The 19,813-nt window shown below is 40.8% G+C and overlaps 2 protein-coding genes across 3 annotated transcripts in view; one reads left to right on the forward strand and one right to left on the reverse strand.

The window, feature by feature from the left end:
- The window catches only part of ADAM12 (ADAM metallopeptidase domain 12), a 402,635-nt gene extending 397,369 nt beyond the window's left edge, over positions 1-5,266 (forward strand). Inside the window, exon 22 of one of the 2 annotated variants that reach the window (XM_057530791.1) lies at positions 194-5,266. In XM_057530791.1, coding sequence (XP_057386774.1) covers positions 194-379 — 186 coding nt within the window. In that variant the 3' untranslated portion in view covers positions 380-5,266. The remainder of the gene's footprint in view (positions 1-193) is intronic. The other variant, XM_057530792.1, reaches the window with a different exon arrangement.
- A 2,765-nt stretch (positions 5,267-8,031) lies between these two features.
- The window catches only part of FANK1 (fibronectin type III and ankyrin repeat domains 1), a 151,680-nt gene continuing 139,898 nt past the window's right edge, over positions 8,032-19,813 (reverse strand). The window contains exons 6-11 of the mRNA XM_007173292.2: positions 15,556-15,621; positions 12,025-12,190; positions 9,123-9,266; positions 8,524-8,601; positions 8,390-8,434; positions 8,032-8,279 (exon numbers count right to left, since the gene is read on the reverse strand). Of these exons, the coding sequence (XP_007173354.2) occupies positions 8,214-8,279; positions 8,390-8,434; positions 8,524-8,601; positions 9,123-9,266; positions 12,025-12,190; positions 15,556-15,621 (565 nt within the window). The 3' untranslated portion in view covers positions 8,032-8,213. The remainder of the gene's footprint in view (positions 8,280-8,389; positions 8,435-8,523; positions 8,602-9,122; positions 9,267-12,024; positions 12,191-15,555; positions 15,622-19,813) is intronic.

The raw sequence follows: 19,813 nt of genomic DNA on the forward strand, positions 1-19,813 counted from the left end.
GGGACCTGCAATTCCTGCTGAAAGCAAGAGGGGTCTCCAGCCCCCAGGGCAGGGGGTGGGGTCTGATCCTGGAAGCACATCACAGTGCAAGAAAAGGCATCTCCAACCCGGGCGTCTGTGTCTGCAGAAATCACTGGCAGGGCCTCTAACTACAGTTGTTTTGTTTTCTCCTCTCTGGTTGCTCTTCCTGCAGACCTGCTTCCAAACAGCCCCATCAAGTGCCCAGAGCCACCCACATCGCCTATGCAAAGTGAGAAGCAAGCCAACACCGTTGTTCAACAATGAAGACAGAAGTTTGCACTATCTCTCTCTCAACTCCAGTTGGAGTTATTTTTTGTACCAACTTTTAGAATTTTTTTTAATGTTTCAAACACCATGATTTGAAGAACTTTGAGCTACTGCCGTCGGTGCTGTGCTGTGCTATGGTGCTCTGTATACTTTTACTTGCTCAGGTACTTGTAAATTATTAATTTATGCAGAATGCTTGCTACAGTGCAGTGCGCTGTAGTGGGCGTGGTTTTTTTTTGTTGTTTTTTTTTAAACCATCACTGAGTTTTCCATGGAAGGAAGGCTTCTTGTGCTTTTAATAGTTTAGTGAACTTGAAATATCATGCTTTCTGGGATTCTGGACAGGATGTTTACTTTTTGAAGGAGGCTTTATTGGACAGCAGTTCCCCAGCTACCCATGGCTATGGTTATGGTACCAGACACAGCTCAAGAGACCCCAGGTAGGACCTCGAGTGATTTTCTGGAACCCCTGCTCTCAGGCCAGAGCCTGGCTTCTGGTCCAGCCTACACTTGGCTTGCAGGGATAACCTGGGCCCTGTCACAGCTGACAGTCTGGCCCACCAGGGTTATTATCCCTTGAAGCTCCAGGGTAACAGGGAAGGACCTGGCTTCTGGCTGGGAAGCTTTGGAGAGAACCTGGGTTGCGGAAAGGAATTTTAAGGTGTGGCCACACCCGTATAGAGACTGGAACACGAGGCCAGGCAGAAACTTGACCCTTGAGCTCACCAGCCCTGAGCGCCTTTGGAGAGCAGGCAGAGAAGTTTGCTTTATAGAAACACCAAGAACTTCTTTCCCTGGCTGCCCTTTAAGGAGTGCTGGCATCCGCACCTTATTTAGATAGGGAAAGGTGGTGTGTTTCTACAAAGACAGCTACTGCCCAAGCACTGCAACCCTCCATCTCCCTGTACTGTTTGGAGCTAAACAAATTACCACCTTGTGTTCTTGACTGTAATACAATGATTCTGCGTTCCGACAGATAGATGAGGCTTTCCACAGAGTATAACTATTTTCAGATGTGAACCAGTAACCAGATCTAGTGACTCAATTCTGTAGATAAAAAATCTCCTTTTACTGCAAGGTTCAACTTATTAAAAATTAGCCAGAATCCCTATGCTTGCAAAAACTACAACCAAATGGAACGCTGTGTTCACTGGGACAGGTTATGGTCTGCTATCCTTGTTAGTACATGTTGGACAAAGAACCCTAAGTTACTAGTAAGTTCTCTTTGGGGCATCTTATTTTCCCAACTTGGCTGAGGAAATCTTTGAAAGATGTTTTTGGCACAGAGTCTGAATCTGTTTCCTAAGCACTTACAACTTACCTGCTGAGCATCACAGAAATGGGCGAAGGAAACAAAGTCCTCATCCTCAGGATTCACGAAGTGCAGTCTTGGGCAGCAGCTTCATCAGCCTCCCACCCTTTAGAGGTCTGACTGGGGAGCCATTTCCAAAAGGAGATCTTGAAGATGCTTGTATCTGATGGCATGAAAATGACAAAATGACTCAGACAAGGTAAAAATGCCATTATGCCTCTGTCTGTCTTCTAGTGGGGTCATATGCGACTGGTTTTCACATTAGAAGGCAATTGACAGCAGTTCCATAATCCACTCTGTTTTATGACAGGGACGTCATCTGGGGTCATTTCAGTGGTTTTTCTATGCCTTGAAGCAGAAAGACAAAACGTACCAAGAATCTTGGTTTGCCTTCCAGAAACAAGAGTGCATTTAACTCTCTGCGTGTTCCCACCGTATCCAGGGAACATAGTATTCACGATCATGGATAAACTCAATAAATCCATGTCTCACGCACACACACAAAAGGGAACTCGGCTCTAATACATTCCAACTCTTATAGCATGCAACTGTTCATTATACATTTATTAATTTCTTAAAACTATAAAGCCATGTTAGAAACTATTACTGCTGATGAGTACATACAGAATTACTATAACTGGTATTATATTTGGTAACTATACTAAGGCCAAAACATATGCTGTTGAAAAGTTTACAGAATTTTTATGGTGCATTATGTGGGTATTGTCTTTGTAGATGCCCAAATCCTTGGATCTGGCATTGTAGCCCCTTCTCCTAGTGCAAGGAAGAGGATGTGAACTTTTTTTTTTTTTTTGTCTGTCCTTAATTATAGTTCCTATGCTTCTATTTCAGAGAACCAGGAATAGTTTGATATTAAAGGAGATTAATGCTGTGATCTTACATCTCATCATCAATGGCCACTTAGGGGCCACGGCTGATGACACATTCTTATCTCTCTATAGTACTAAGTGCTTCTATAGAGCCATGCAATTTATTTCTGGAAAAGAACATAGTTAAACCTAATATCCCCTTACAATACACAGATAATATTATTAGAGGAACAATACTTCCAAATGCAATATTTATCAAATGAAGCATATTAAACAATAACTTTCATTTTAATATAACTTAGGAAAGTAACAAATAGCCAGGTTGTTTGGGGGGGGAAGCTATTCTTCCCCCTTTTTATATCCTCATAGATGATAGAAACAAAAGTTAATGCTTATATTTCAATGGCAGTCTATTTTTAATATTTTTTTAATTGTATAGGCATGAATAATAGAGTTGATGGGGGCTTAGAAGGCCCTCGCTGAGAAAGTCAGCATGCCTCGACACAGAGCAGGCCCTAAGGGTAGTCACTTTCCTTCCTCCATCTTATGAGAGTTGTAGGTTGTATGACCCCACTTTACTGGGAAGTAGATGGCTAATCTTCCAGGCATTCTACTGAAAAGTTTATCGCCTGAAATTTTGTGTAACTTTGTTTTCCTGACACATGGAATCAGATGTGTAGCAACCAAGAGAAACAATACATAACATTTTCCATTGTCAAAATATGCACATAGAGATTACACTTCCCAGTGTGAATTTTTCCAGCTTACACATGTGGGATGACATCACAAAAAACCACAAGAGCAACAAATTAAACTACATGAGAATAAATACTCCTGACTAGTCTCAAAGGGGACAATTTTATGCCTTCTTAACTTTATTAGGAATTCTTAGCCTGGAACCAGAGCCCATCGTTCCGACAAATCAATACGACACATCAGCGTAACCCCTAAGAGCAGAACATCTCGAACTCTGCTCTGTGGCGGACCGTTCTTAGGAGCCTGTGATCTCCGTGGTGCTAAACAGACCCTGGTGCTGGCCCGGCGGGAATTCTCAAGCATCTCCCTGCCATCGCTCCACTGCTGTTTACAAAGCACTCTGAGCCATTGAGACCCCGACACCCAAGAGGGCACGATGCCTGGGGCAGCAACCTGACCCCTCGCAGGCTTTCAGCATGAGGCTTATTTCATTTAAAACGTTTGCTCGGGAGGGCTCCCCGAGGTGTGCAGGGAGCAGGAAGCCCAGGGCAGACTCGGTCTGGAGATCCTTCCTCACTGTTAGCAAACTGACCCCAACCAAACACAAGTAACCCAGATAAACGTCACACCCGGAAGTCTCCCGGTACCGATGCTGACCCCCAGGGGTGACTCAGGCTGTGGGTCCCCCGCACGATGGCTGGCTGGCAGCTGCCATCCCTTCTTCCCACAACTCACGAGCAGGCCATGAACACATCATCTGGACACAGGCAGCCTAGGCTAATACGTCCCTTGGCCACTCCTTATCACCCAGACACCAGTTCCTTCCCCAGGCCCAACCCAGCACCGAGGCCTCTCCAATCTCTGACAGATCTCTGCGTTTTTAGCTACTTCAGGTCAGCCAGGGTGGTGGTTGCCCCACAAGTCCACCCATCGTACACCCAAAGCCCAGCCCTCGCCAGCACCGCAGCCTGGAGCAGCCGTACCGGCTCCCGCGCCAGCCCGGACTCCAGCAGCGTCCCTCCCCCAGGAGGGATGCTAAAGACTTCTATCTATCAGAAGGGGGAGTTGGCCATAGAAAATCAGTTCACCTCTAATTACAAAATTCTCTTGACTCACTCTACAGTCCCCATTGACATCTCTTTCTTTTAAACCTATTTGAAAACTCTGATAGTCACACCAGTAACAACAAGCTAAGAAAGATTCGTGAGCCCCAGGCTGAGAACCATTTCTGTGCAGTGATGCTTCCAGAAGCCATTTACCTGCACGTGAATAAACTGTTTCCCTGCCTTTCTTAAAGAAAACCCCCTCTTTACTTTTGGGACAGCAGTGGGTGGCTTAGAATCCAGCCGTTAAGAGCCTGTTCTATACGAGAAAAATCAGGAGAAGAAACACTGCGTATAAAATCGTCATAATATTCAATAATGGATCGTGATAGCCATAAGATTTAACACACAAAGGAATTCTCAATGTGATTTGGCTCTTCCAGGCTCAATACTCTGTAACCAACCCTGATGTTTCCACATCATCTCCAAAAAACACGTCCTTTATTCTCCCTGTGATTCTCCTTCCATAAGATAATTTTTTAGTTCTCAATTTGGCACACTGTAAGTCCAGAAAAAATGATAAATCTCATGTGATCATTTTAGTTTTACAAAGAAGTGGAATGATGTCTATGTTCATGGCCTATATAAGCAAGTACTTAAGTAGGAAGGACAGTGATAGAAAAAATACATCAAACTAGAAAGAGAAAACCCTCTAAGAGTCCAAGGAGAACAAGTAGCGTCAGAGTTCATTGCGCTCTTGTACCATCTATCAGGTCAAGTGGGGAGGTTTTAAGGAAGGTGCACTGTTTGAATGTGTGTGGCACATAAGTATAACTCTGTAAAACTTGGCTACAGGCTATTCAGCACAGTACAAAGTTACAGCTACTAAACCAGTACATTCATTTTTATAGTGCTTCATCCATTTATCATGCTTTGGTTTGCTAATTTTTTTCACATACCTTTTTATGTTACGGTCTGTTACCTTTGTACACATTTCTCATATTGGGGGTCTACAGGTAATACAACCTGCTTTTCCATAGAAAAAAGTCAATGTTACGCATATTATATCCAATAAATGGTATACAGGTTAATATAAAGATGTGTCTCATTCATTACTGAGCATGTTACCAAAATGGGGGGGAGGGGAACTCATGTAGAAAAATGTATCTATATTCGCATTCATTTATAGATGCCTAAGAAACTGAGAAGGATGGTGAGCTGTAGGGTCGGGGGATGCATGCTGCAGTCCACATGAGCCAGTCAGGTGATGGGACAAGGATGGAAGAAGTTGCCTTTATGCCTTTTCACACACACTGTGGGACGGGCGGGAACCTAATACTTCTTTGAACGATGTGATACATAACCTATCAAATAAATTTTTTAAACTCACCTTATTTATAGAAGAGAGAGATTCAAAAAGAAAGCAAGCAGGATTAGAAACATTTACATCAGGCATATCCAGAATAAAAATCTAATTGCAATGGGAATGTATTACAAATTTTTTTTTAACCAGCATCCAATTTCATAAAGAACTGCAGTAAATACCGAGAAAAATAGATTTACAGAATGGTAACAGGTGTCCTTATTCTTACCACCCTCTACCCATGACAAACCAAGCAGGCAAAAAATAAGTACATAGAAGACCTCATAGTTAATAATGTAGCTCCATTGATTATATATATATATATAAAATAATGCACTGAAAGTAGAAAAACAATCTATGCCCTAGAAATGCAATGACTCTTGAGTCAAAGCTGAATAGCAGATTATCTAGCAAATAGCAAATGGAACCATTTGTGATAACACACTCTACAGCCATGTTTCTCAGACTCCTTGAATTATAAGCACTCACCTGGGATGCTTGGGACAATGCATTGCTCATGCCCTTTCCCGAGAGATTCCAATCCAGAGGGAATTCCAATTCAGAAATAAAAAGTATAAATTACTTGGGAAAAATGAAGCTAATAAAAGCATGGGTTGCTTCCTTGGGAAAATTCAAAACACAAGATAAACCACAATCTAATCTTATTAAGGAAAAATATTAAAAAGCAAACACATAGCACTTGAGCATATAGAACTCAGCAGCCCACTGTAACCCAATGAGATCACCTCAGGAATATAAGGATGGTTCAATATTTTAAAATCTAGTAATCCAAGTCAGCAAATTAATAGCTTGTAGGGAAATAGGCCATATTATGATAACCAGAGATGCTACAAAAGACATTTGATAAAATTCAACATCCATTCCTGAATTTTAAAAAGTCTGAAATATAGATAGATAGGTAGAAAGGTAGGTAGATAGATAAAAATTTAAAGTCTGAATAAAATAAGACTGGAAACCAAAGGACTTGAGAGGTGCTTCAGTGGAAAATTAAATTCACAGATACAAGCTAGGACCTTACAAGCAGTCATTTTTGGCTAAGTTACACTGCGATGACAAGCCACTCTTAAATTTCAGCGACTTATGACATGAAAGGGCTATTTCTCACTCACGTGTCATGTCCATCCTGGGGGAGCTCTGGCTCTTGTCTCAGGACCCTGGGCTGATGGAGTAGCTAGCCACCATCCAAATCACGGCTGGTCTTGTGGCAGAGGCAAGAGGGACCTGGGGATTCTTAAAGCTTCCTCTCGGAGGGACAGGAGCCACTTGCACTCACGTTTCATTGACCAAAGTCAGCCCCATTATATGGCCAAGGTTGACCTCCACAAGAAGGGGTGTGCCCTCTTCCCATAGGTCATGAATATTATACACAACAGACCAAGGAATGAAGTGGAGGTGAAAGTCAACATTGATCATGGTGGGGGAAAAGGAGCCTTGGAACGCCGTGACGATGCTCTGATTTTTAGAGAGATTTTTTTAAATCTAGTCCAGCAAATCTAAAGGAATAAGCATTTGTACAAAAGGTAAAACGCTAGTGAAATATCTAAGGAGAGGACTGCGTATGATCCACAGATCCAGGTCCTAAGGTGGACAGTCCATAAGCTGTATGGAATAGAGCTGAGAATTGCCAACATCAAAAAACTGATGGTGTGTTTTTTTCTCTATGCCCTTCCCCCAGAGCTTTGGCACTTTAATAACCTTTTAAATGCTCTTTCCCTGCAGAGACAATTCCAGTCCCGTGCAGACCTCTGTAGCTGGTCTTCTCCTGGGGTCAAGTTAACCAGCTTGTCTCTGGAGACGCGAAATGCATGCAGTTGGCGCGCTCCCCTCTTTGCTGATTTCTAAGTGCATCTGCCAAATTAAAGCCCCAACACGTTTGTGTCTGAGCTCCCAACCAGCAGACCTGTTCATTCCTACTTGTCTTAGAACTGAGTGATCAGTATCAAAACCCTTTCTGCTCTGAGGACTCGATGTAATAATAGACTCCTCTTCGGCAAAGTTGTCAACAGGCCAGCAGGCCGGCTCTTTCACTGTCAGGGCCTGAGTGTATGCAAACACGTCCTCAGACAGGTCTGTTCTAAAAGCACTGCTCTAATGGAGCAGAATCGGAGTCTTGAAATATGTATCTTGTGCTTTGATGTGAGGCCAACGGCTGAGCAGAAAACTCTTCACATGGCCTCCTGGGCTTTCAGGAGGAGCGTCTCTCAGGAGGGAGCACCAGCCTGACCACACGGCCTGGAAGGCCTTAGGTTGGGAAGGAAGGACATAATTAAAAACACATGGGAGAAGGAATTTCCACCAGGTCCTGGAGTGGCTCGGAGGACAGCTTGGAGGGCAGGAGCGGGAAGTGGGAGACCCGTGTATGTTTGTGCAGCTCCGGGACATAAATATTTTGCTTCACGTCTAACTCCAAAAGGCCCGAGCACAAGAAAATATCCCCGTTCTGCAGACGCCCGATGATGACACCACCGCCACGCATACTTAGGTAAAAGGATGTATTTCAAACTGAGAACAGTTGTATGTTACAAAAGTACTGTGAATCTTCACTAAATAATTAATCAAATGTATAGCCCTCAAAGATGCAGAATTTCATCTCTCTAGTTCAAGTCCCGTTTTGCTTCGTTTCACTTGGCTTTCGGAGGGAGGTAAGAGGTGCCCCGCGGTCAGCGAACAGATGACTTCTTCGGCATTTGCTTTTTTTTCATTTCTTCTAATAAGGAGACGACATTCTAGATAAACAAAAACAGGTGCATGTAATCCAAGGTTTGGGTTTTTTTGTTTTGTTTTTTTTTTTAAGTGCTGCAAAATGAGCCTCAAAGGGCAGAAAGAACATCCCAACCTTTCTGTCAAAAACTCTGGCCATTTCTAGGACACCTTTGCCAAACTGAAAGAGAAAACAAGAAAAATTCTTTTGTATCTATGTTCTCTCCTCCTCGCCAGGAAAAATCCTTAGATGGGGATGGAGCTACATACCTCATTTTTCACACTTGCGTCTGCCCCTTTGTCGAGAAGTAACTGGACTAATTCTTCATGGTTATTCAACACGGCCACCTAGAAGACAAACAGCGGGGGTGAGCGGAAGGGGGTGTCTGGTGGGACAGGTCCAGGACGCCCACCAGCAGCATGCTCACGAGTCAGAGCTGTCTGGGGCCGCTGTGGCTTTGCAGGATAGGTGCGTGTGCCCCGCTGCACAGCGATGGCAACTGCAAGGGAAGAGGAAAGGAAATCTGCTTTTCTCCATGTAGGATGACCTGACAAGTCCTAGGCCAAACCAGGACAGAGAATAGCACTTCTTTGTTTTTATCCTAAAATGGCCCCAGGGACTGGGGTGGGTAATCCTTCAAGAAAGTTGTCAAAAGACAACAAAAATACTAGAGTGACCCCCCCCACCCACCCCCAAAAGAATGCTACGGTGACATTGCCATATCCTAATCACAGGCCGATAGGGAATACACACGCAACCAAAACCCCATGCTCTTATGTAGCCGCACCGGCAAGAATTTCTGCCACAGGGGCAGCTCTGACCTTAATTCCGCCTGTCAAGCCAGGCTGCTGTGTGGAGCAAGGCGTACCATGAGAGGGGTCTTCCCGTCTTTGTCTTTCATGTTCACATCCGCGCCTGCGTCAATCAGCAGAGAGGCGACCTTCTGGTTCCCCGAGACCGCAGAGACTCTCATGAGCGGGGTCCACCCCGAGCCAGCGTCCATGGTGTCCACCTGGAGAGCCACAGGGAGAGCGGCTCTTAGCCCACTTTTCTTTTCCTGAAAATCACTCATCAGAAACTTATAAAGAAACGTCTACTTGCCCAAATTCCCCCAATTTAGATAGCAGTCTTTCTAGACCTGGTGAGAGTTGATTGGACTGTGCTGATTTCATTCACATTTACACAGTGAGCAGCTGTGTTTGGACCACTTTAGAGGGTGCTGAGAGGCCCCAGGAGGCCCCTCCCCACCCACTGGCATCTTCATTTACATTTTGTTCAAATGGAAAAAAGATGGGACGGAAAAATGAAACAAAATCGCCTTCTCCTTGGCCCCATGTGAGCCCTGCCTTATTTTCTCGTGCCTAACTTTCCTCGTCTGGTTTTTAAAGAGTATCTGCTGCTTACTTTTAAGTGTCTTTTGTAAGCGGCTTTAAATCCCTTCTGGAACAAGACAGTAATATAAACACCCACCCTGATCCTTACCAATAGGTATTCATTTTAAGCAGGAGAACTACAGCTGGAGTAAATACAAAGCAACCAGATCTCTTACATGAAATCCAGTCTGAAAAGTTAGCCAACCTAATGCCTTGTCCAAAATGTAGTTTGCCTGGTAGTAAGATGGGCCATTTCTAATAATCTGCCCGACATTAAGATCCTTCAATTTCATGCTTTTTAAGACATATTCTAGAATGATAAAATGTAGATACTGCCTCCTCCAATCCCAACGAAGACCTCATCCACCCATGAAGAGTGGTTCTGAAGTAGACATATACACATGTGCACAGACGGATGCATGGAATGCACACACAGGTCTAATTCAGAAGAATTACTTACAGAAGAATTACTCAGAGCTATCTGCAGCTTTAGTATGAAGCATCAGACCGGAATAACAAGGAACTGCCAGTAGGGGCTTAGGACCTTGCAGGTGATTTGTGTGTATGAGATTAGCCACTGCCAACACCGTTAAGATGTGCAGCTCTTCCTCTTGCAAATAACAAATAACCTTTGGGCAGCAAACTCCATTATATTTAAATAATTATAAAATAACCACCTCGTACTACAAGGTACTTTATGCATTTTCAATGCACTTCCACACACATTTTCTCTTTTGGTCCTGAGGGGTTAAACAGGGGTAAGCTATTTTTATTCTTGGTTTACAAGTGTTTAAACCAAATCTCAGAGAAGTCGAATACCTTCCCTGAGGTCACATGGCTCATTAAATGTAGAAATGCTTCCCCATGCAAATAACTCGCTCTCAGTATAGATCATTCGATTCGAGAAGAGGGTGACAATGCCCCACTTTGCTCCCAGATCCAACCCACTGTCTTCCAAAGCATCAGATCAATCACCTGCCAAGAACAGAGAGGGACTCGTGTTGACATCACCTGCCAGCCACACAGAAATCTTTTGTGGACACATTTATGGAGTTCCAGTGCTACAGAAAAAGATGGAATTCACCCCAAATGAGTGTGTCCATAACTAAAGACCAGAGAGCCTACACTTCCAAAATTCCAGTATTTAAATGTTGATGGCAGAGACCTGCCCTTCTTTCAGCAAAGGTCAAACTTCATTTTCAGCTACAGACTTTTACTGGGTCCAAAGCATGAGCAGAATTCATCATAAACCAAACAAGAGGAATGCGGCTGTCACTACCACCCAAGGCAGGTGTGGGCCCGAACCACCAAGGCACACAGGCTGGTCCTTCTGACCTTTTGTGCGTGTCTCTAAAACAAAACAAGAAATGTAATAAAAGGGATTTATCTTGATTGAGGCTCTTCCTTCAAGGGGCCCTCTTCTCAGCCCTCTAAAAGCAGCAGCAGGAACCAGTGAGATCCCACAACTTAAGCCTTGCTTTTGCTCAATCACACTTCAGAGACAAACTAGGACAAATCTACAGACATCTTCCAGGAGACATAACTCTTCTCCATTCGAGTTTATTTTCCAGGTCATCAGTTTAACTCCTCAGTAGTCTACACCATCTGGCAATCACAATTAGGAGAGAATTTTGTTCATCATTCCTTATTTCCATGCCCTGAAATTTTTATTTAACTTCTTTGAAATCTTGAACTAAAGTTTTCAAAGGTATCAGCAGTTACCCTAATTGAGCTAATTCTATTTGCCCATCTTCAAATATCTGTAGAAGTCCAAACAACTCTACTACTTCTATTTGCCAAGTAGAATTTGTGCTTTCTGATGACATGAAACCAGAAGCAAACCAGCATGCCTGCTTCAAAGCAAAGACATGAGAGCTTGAATGCTCTAGTCTTGATATAGTGTTTGCTCTTTGGAAGTTTTTTTTAATGACTAATCTTTAAAGCAAACCAAGAATAAAAATAATCTAATTCTAAAAGCAATAAGCAGCACTATGGCCGTAAGAGTTCTGAACATCTTGGTGCGTCCAGCACCTATGACATTATCTGGTGTGTTATAGAGGCACCATCAAGCTTTGTTGGCATAGGGAATGAACAAAGGAATAAACAAAGTAGAAGAAGCATCAGGTCCAGCTCTGGATTCAGCACTGTTTCTTTCTCCCCCACACGAGATGAACCTCCATGACAATCTGAAGCCTCACTATCATAACAATTCTATAATGATCTTTTTTTTCCAAGGCTTCAGGAACTTTCTTGCTCATAAGTCAGAGAACTTTCTCCAGCATTTCTAGGTTCAACAAATCAAAAGACATCCACATAAGGCCCTGCTTGTCCTAAACCCTATGGAACAGCATTTAGGTTCTTAACTGTACGTGTGTAGTTAACAAGGGCAATCCGTACCTCACAGCCGTCCTTTATCATCCACTCAATCACATTGCAGTGGCCTCCATCTGCAGCCCAGTGCAGAGCTGTACAGCCTCCTAGGTCTCTAGTGTCCCAAGAAGCACCGTGTCTTCGGAGGTATTTCACAACATCTAGGTGTCCTGCGTAGCATGCAAGCATTAGACTGCAACACACAGCAGAAGAAGCATTTGGCTATGAGTGCGGTCTCCACACTCAGGTCTACATTTACCCTCCCTGGCTTAAACCTAAGAGAGAAATCCTAATTTGGGTGGAAAAGCCATGAAAATCATTGACACAAAATGTATGTGTCTATCAACTGAGAAATAGACACATTGTGGTATATCCATACAATGGAATATAATTTGGCCATAAAAAGGAAATGAAGTACTGATATATGCTACAATGTAGATGAACCTTAAAACATTACGCTAAATAAAAGCAGCCAGACACAAAAGGCCACATAGTATGATTTCATTTATATGAAATGTCCAGAATAGACAAATCCATAGAGACAGAACTAGCAGGTTAGTGGTCGCTCAAGCTGGAAGGAGGAGATGGTAAGCGACTGCTAATGAATATAGGGCTTCTTTCTGTGTTGATGAAAATCCTCTGGATTTATATAGTGATGGTGGTTACACAACTTTGTTCATATATATTTTTTTCACACACACACACTGTATTTTATTTTTACAAGAGATAAATAGACTGTTCGTATAATTTTTAATGAATTGTACATTGTAGCAGAATGAATTTTAGGGTATGTGAATTATACCTCCAAAAAATGAATAATCACTGTAATTGAGTAAAATGTTGGGATTTAAAAACATCTACCAGTCCATGATGATATTTAAAAAAGAAAAAGAAATAAATCTCATTGGACACTATTAGAGATAACTATTAAACCAATTCCTTACTCTAAATAGTGGTACTTAAACATTTATGTTGTCTTTATAGAATGCAATGTAGTCCATCCCCAGTTGATGAGGGAAGCTCTTGTTAACAGAAGACTACACAGCTAATAAAATAAAGGAGGAATCATGGAATTAGAAAATCACTTTTTGGCAAGTCCCAATTAAATAATTGACTCAGGCAAGGATCATAGTAGATGCTAAAATTTTTGGATGAAAGTTTAATGGAGAACAGGATATTCACACTGTACTGAATTTCTAACCCATAGATTATTTTCTAATTGCAGTGGGAAGCTATATCTTTACAAAGGAAAGATTTAGCTGTTACACCCTCACCAAAGGATCAAAATTAGAATCACCAACTGTGGGGCAACCTGCATCACAGGCCTGACAGAGGCAAACTGAAGTCACAACACCAGCTCTGAAGTGCTCTTGCTAAAAATGTTAAGCTGAATCCAATCAAGCCTTTAAACCTAATTTTAACTTTATTGGAAATAATGAACAAGTTAAATGCCTCCTTCACACCTAGGAGACAACTGAGCAGATCAAGAACATAGGGCATCCTCTAAGATAATTGATCCCGTCTCCTCAAAAGTCATTGCTATAAGAAAAAAATTTTTAAATAAAAAAAAGAGACAGAGGACCAGTTACACACACACAAGTTTTCACCTTCAGTCTACTGATGGGAATTATTATATTAAGAAATGTCCTGGGGGCTTCCCTGATGGCGCAGTGGTTGAGAATCTGCCTGCCAATGCAGGGGACACGGGTTCGAGCCCTGGTCTGGGAAGATCCCACATGCCGCGGAGCAACTAAGCCTGTGAGCCACAACTACTGAGCCTATGCGTCTGGAGCCTGTGCTCCGCAACAAGAGAGGCTGCGATAGTGAGAGGCCCGCGCACCGCGATGAAGAGTGGCCCCCGCTTGCCGCAACTAGAGAAAGCCCTCACACAGAAACGAAGACCCAACACAGCCAAAAATAAATACATAATTAATTAATTAATTAAAATCTTTAAAAAAAAAAAAAAAAAAGAAATTTCCTAATCTAGACATCCTTACCCTCCTGGCATGATCCCTTAGCTAGGATGGAAGAGATACATAAATGTCTTCACATAAAGACGTACAAATAGCTTTCTTTCTATCAGATTTTATCAATAAGGCTATCCTCTGTAGCTTTCCAGCTTCCTCTCTGCTGTGGAAAAGTTCAAGGTTATTATCAGTACCTAGAAAATCTGAACAAGCTCATTGGTAGAACAGACAAACCACAGAACCTATTTTGGAGGTGATCTTTTAATAAATTTTCTAATTTCTTGTATGGATATTGGTTATTTTGGATGTTCTACTTCTTGAGTTGATTTTGATAGTTTAAATTTTCTCTAAAAAAGTACCCATTTAAATGATTTGATCAAATCTATTTTAGATGCAAATGTACCACTTTCTTTTCATGCTTAAACTTGCTCTATACTGTTATGAATCCTTTCAGGTTTCTGATTTTTTCTTTCCTCTGAGATTTACAAAATTGGTCCATTTTATTGTGTAACTTTTGTTTAAGAGGTAGCTCTTACATTTCTCAATAATCTTTATTTTATAAACAATTTCTACTTTTTAAAAATTCTTCTCTTTCATACCTCTCAAGTTTTTCTTTTTCCTTTTTAAAATGGCACTATTATTTTTTCAAACTTCTTGAATTGACGGCTTAGTTCCAAAAATACCTGAGTTATTTGAAAAACTACTGTTTAAACTTATAAGTGATTTTTTCAATGTTACTAAAATCTATTGCTGCACTATGTCCAGAGAGCGTGGTAGGTAGGTTTTCTGATTTTAGAAATTGATGTTCTCTTTGTGGCCTACCGTATTTGATCAGTGTTTTGTAGCTACTCCTTACATACTAGTTTGCAGTGCATAAACCTTTGATCGGCGTACATCACGTGACTATAAGCTCCTTGAGCAAAGGCTTTGCATTTTATTCACTGTTCTACCCAAGTGCCAAGCACAGAGCCTGGCATGTTGTAGTCATTCAATAAATATTGGTTGATTTGAATTAATTAATTAAACTTAATTACTAGATTAGTGATTATTTTTATGTCTTTCTAAAACATTCTCTCATCATTGTAAGAACAAGTTTCCAAGTATCATGTTCTTTCCACAAACTTCTCCTGCAAGGCACTCAGCCCTTTCACCTCAGGGAAGTAATTGGGTTGTATCTTTGTGAATGCCTTTTGCTTCCTTGGAAACACCTAAGACTTCTAGTTAACAGAGTCAGGCGAAATGCAATGAGAGCCCTTAGGGAGGTACAAAGTGCCACAGGCACTTACAACCAAATGCCCAGCACCCGGCTGGAGAAAACTGCTTCAATAACTATCACTTACTGAGTGCTTAGTGTCTGCTGGGCTCAAGCTAGGGAAGGCAGATGCATTATAATGGATATCCCCCAAAATACCCTGTTGAACGGAAGAATAAGTGGACAAGTGAATAAGCCAGTTTTTGAGTTGCCATCGTTCCTTTGAGACCTATCACCTCTCAGTACTGTCAAAAGAAACAAGAAAATATTTGGGTAAATCAAAACCCCAAGCCTAGTAACACAAGTATGGGAACAGTTTAGGGCATGTTTCATACCTACCTGTTCTTGCCACTTCCATTCTGCAGATTCACATCTGTGCCGTTAGAAACGAGGATTTTCACAAGCCTAAACAAGACAAATTTCAGAGTCACTGGATAAGCAGCTTTGATGAATAGGAACCCACGATAACCCAGTAAAAATGAACGACTCTATATTTAAGACCTGTCCTGGCAACTCTCTCTTCTCCATCTTCAGAGGCAGCTGGCTTTAAAGACAGGGCATTACTAAACCAGGAAACTGCCTCTCCACACCAAAAAAAAAACAAAAACAAACAAGTTTTTACTCTTTACGTGAATTATTCATTGAAAACAAAATACTATACCACATGAAACAAATTAGACTATGAAACTAACTCAGTCTCACTTTAATGACCATTGGAAATACATTTTCAAATGGTAGACTCTAATGAAAATCCATTTCTATTTCTTTAAAAACGGCATTTTAGTAGTTAAAATATAAATATGTTGGAAAAAATAAGCTCTTAGTATTTATGTGTATCTCCATGAGGAGTAGAGAAAATAGATTGTGTCAGTGGAAATTATATCTGAGCAACCTATCAGGGAAATTTGATTTCTAGAAGGAATATCCCTCCCCTTTCTTTTTTTAAAGAAACTGTGATTTAAAATCTCCCAACAAACAAAAGTCCAGGACCAGATGGCTTCACAGGTGAATTCTATCAAACATTTAGAGAAGAGCTAACACCCATCCTTCTCAAACTCTTCCCAAAAATTGCAGAGCAAGGAACACTCCCAAACTCATTCTATGAGGCCACCATCACCCTGATACCAAAACCAGACAAAGACACTACAAAAAAAGAAAATTACAGACCAATATCACTGATGAATATAGATGCAAAAATCCTCAACAAAATACTAGCAAACAGAATCCAACAACACATTAAAAGGATCATACACCACGATCAAGAGGGATTTATCCCAGGGATGCAAGGATTCTTCAATATATGCAAATCAATCAATGTGATACACCATATTAAAAAATTGAAGAAGAAAAACCATATGATCTTCTCAATAGATGCAGAAAAAGCTTCTGGCAAAATTCAACACCCATTTATGATAAAAACTCTCCAGAAAGCGGGCATAGAGGGAATCTACCTCAACATAATAAAGGCCATATATGACAAACCCACAGCAAACATCATTCTCAATGGTGAAAAACTGAAAGCATTTCCTCCAAGATCAGGAACGAGACAAGGATGTCCACTCTCACCACTATCATTCAACATAGTTCTGGAAGTCCTAGCCACGGCAATCAGAGAAGAAAAAGAAATAAAAGGAATACAAATTGGAAAAGAAGAAGTAAAACTGTCACTGTTTGCAGATGACATGATACTATACATAGAGAATCCTAAAAAATGCCACCAGAAAACAGCTAGAGCTAATTAATGAATATGGTAAAGTTGCAGGATACAAAATTAATGCACAGAAATCTCTTGCATTCCTATACACTAATGATGAAAAATCTGAAAGAGAAATTATGGAAACACTCCCATTTACCATTGCAACAAAAAGAATAAAATACCTAGGAATAAACCTACCTAGGGGGACAAAAGACCTGTATGCAGAAAACTATAAGACACTGATGAAAGAAATTAAAGATGATACCAACAGATGGAGAGATATACCATGTTCTTGGATTGGAAGAATCAACATCGTGAAAATGACTATACTACCCAAAGCAATCTACAGATTCAATGCAATCCCTATCAAATTACCAATGGCATTCTTTACGGAGCTAGAACAAATCATCTTAAAATTTGTATGGAGACACAAAAGACCCCGAATAGCCAAAGCAGTCTTGAGGGAAAAAAACGGAGCTGGAGGAATCAGACCTCCTGACTTCAGACTATACTACAAAGCTACAGTAATCAAGACAATATGGTACTGGCACAAAAACAGAAACATAGATCAATGGAACAAGATAGAAAGCCCAGAGATAAACCCACGCACCTATGGTCAACTAATCTATGACAAAGGAGGCAAAGATATACAATGGAGAAAAGACAGTCTCTTCAATAAGTGGTGCTGGGAAAACTGGACAGCTACATGTAAAAGAATGAAATTAGAACACTCCCTAACACCATACACAAAAATAAACTCAAAATGGATTCAAGACCTAAATGTAAGACTGGACACTATAAAACTCTTAGAGGAAAACATAGGAAGAACACTCTTTGACATCAATCACAGCAAGATCTTTTTTGATCCACCTCCTAGAGTAATGGAAATAAAAACAAAAATAAACAAATGGGACCTAATGAAACTTCAAAGCTTTTGCACAACAAAGGAAACCATAAACAAGATGAAAAGACAACCTCAGAATGGGAGAAAATATTTGCAAACGAATCAACGGACAAAGGATTAATCTCCAAAATATATAAACAGCTCATTCAGCTCAATATTAAAGAAACAAACACCCCAATCCAAAAATGGGCAGAAGACCTAAATAGACATTTCTCCAAAGAAGACATACAGACGGCCACGAAGCACATGAAAAGATGCTCAACAGCACTAATTATTAGAGAAATGCAAATCAAAACTACAATGAGGTATCACCTCACACCAGTTAGAATGGGCATCATCAGAAAATCTACAAACAACAAATGCTGGAGAGGGTGTGGAGAAAAGGGAACCCTCTTGCACTGTTGGTGGGAATGTAAATTGATACAGCCACCATGGAGAACAATATGGAGGTTCCTTAAAAAACTAAAAATAGAATTACCATATGACCCAGCAATCCCACTACTGGGCATATACCCAGAGAAAACCATTACTCTAAAAGACACATGCACCCGAATGTTCACTGCAGCACTATTTACAATAGCCAGGTCATGGAAGCAACCTAAATGCCCATAGACAGACGAATGGATAAAGAAGAAGTGGTACATATATACAATGGAATATTACTCAGCCATAAAAAGGAACGAAATTGAGTCAGTTGTTGAGACGTGGATGGATCTAGAGACTGTCATACAGAGTGAAGTAAGTCAGAAAGAGAAAAACAAATATCGTATATTAACGCATGTATGTGGAACCTAGAAAAATGGTACAGGTGAGCCGGTTTGCAGGGCAGAAGTTGAGACACAGATGTAGAGAACAGACATATGGACACCAAGGGGGGAAAACTGCGGTGGGGTGGGGATGGTGGTGTGCTGAATTGGGCGATTGGGATTGACATGTATACACTGATGTGTATAAAACTGATGACTAATAAGAACCTGCAGTATGAAAAAACAAACAAAACAACTAATACTAAACTTTCATTGGGTTATTTGTATGGAAATATGTTAATATAAATGTTTCAGACAGTACATGAAATTTCTAAAAATCTTATATGTTCTGGTATAATGTTATAAGTCATAATCCTAGTTATTACTTTAAAATGTATATCTCAGAAATAACTAATTTTCTTGTCAACTCCATTATTATGAACTTTCATCAAATCTTTAACCGTGGTCATTTTTAAGTCTTTTGTCATTTACAGACAGTTCTGGGTGTGCTCTGATGCTTTTGCAAATATGTTCCTATAAAAGGGTTTCATCTTCAAGAAATTCATGGAAAAGACTCTGACAAGTACAGGTTTCTGGTAACTGTACTGCTGAACTGAATGAATAAGCAGTTTCAGAACTCTAATGGAAAACTGATGAATTCATAAAAGTGCTAACAAAAGATCAAGATGAAAAAAAAATTAATTACATGGGACTGAGTGAACTGATGAGGATGAGTATAATTTTTGTGACTTTCTGTTTGAATTAAAAAAAAAAAATCCCACAAGGACTCAGAGGCAAAGAATATACAAATCAATTTTCACTGCAAAGTAAAGGAGCTGTTACAGTGGAGGATTACCGGACTGAATGTCAATATTATGACATAGTATGAGTGTGTTTCGTGTTTGGTAATTGCAATCATTGTTGCTTTTGTTGTGGTCATCCATGTACAATGCTTGGTGTCAGTCTATTTATCTCTTGTAAAAATAAAATACAGTGTGTGTGTATGAACAAAAAAAAAAAAAAGAAATTCACATTCCAATAACCAGTTTTCCCAGGACATATAAAATACCTTGCAAAATGTGATTAAAATGGCTACCTCTCTTCCTTATCACGTGATTATACGTTTTTATACCCTCTCCTGCATGTTGTGTGACTTTATGATAAAAGCAGCTGAGCTTCTGTTCAGCCCCTACATGGCTCAGTTTTGGAAAGAGAACTGAAGCCGGGTTCCCCCCCCCCACCCCCGCCAAC

This window comes from Balaenoptera acutorostrata, chromosome 16 (assembly GCF_949987535.1).
Source record: "Balaenoptera acutorostrata chromosome 16, mBalAcu1.1, whole genome shotgun sequence".
NCBI lineage: Eukaryota > Metazoa > Chordata > Mammalia > Artiodactyla > Balaenopteridae > Balaenoptera > Balaenoptera acutorostrata.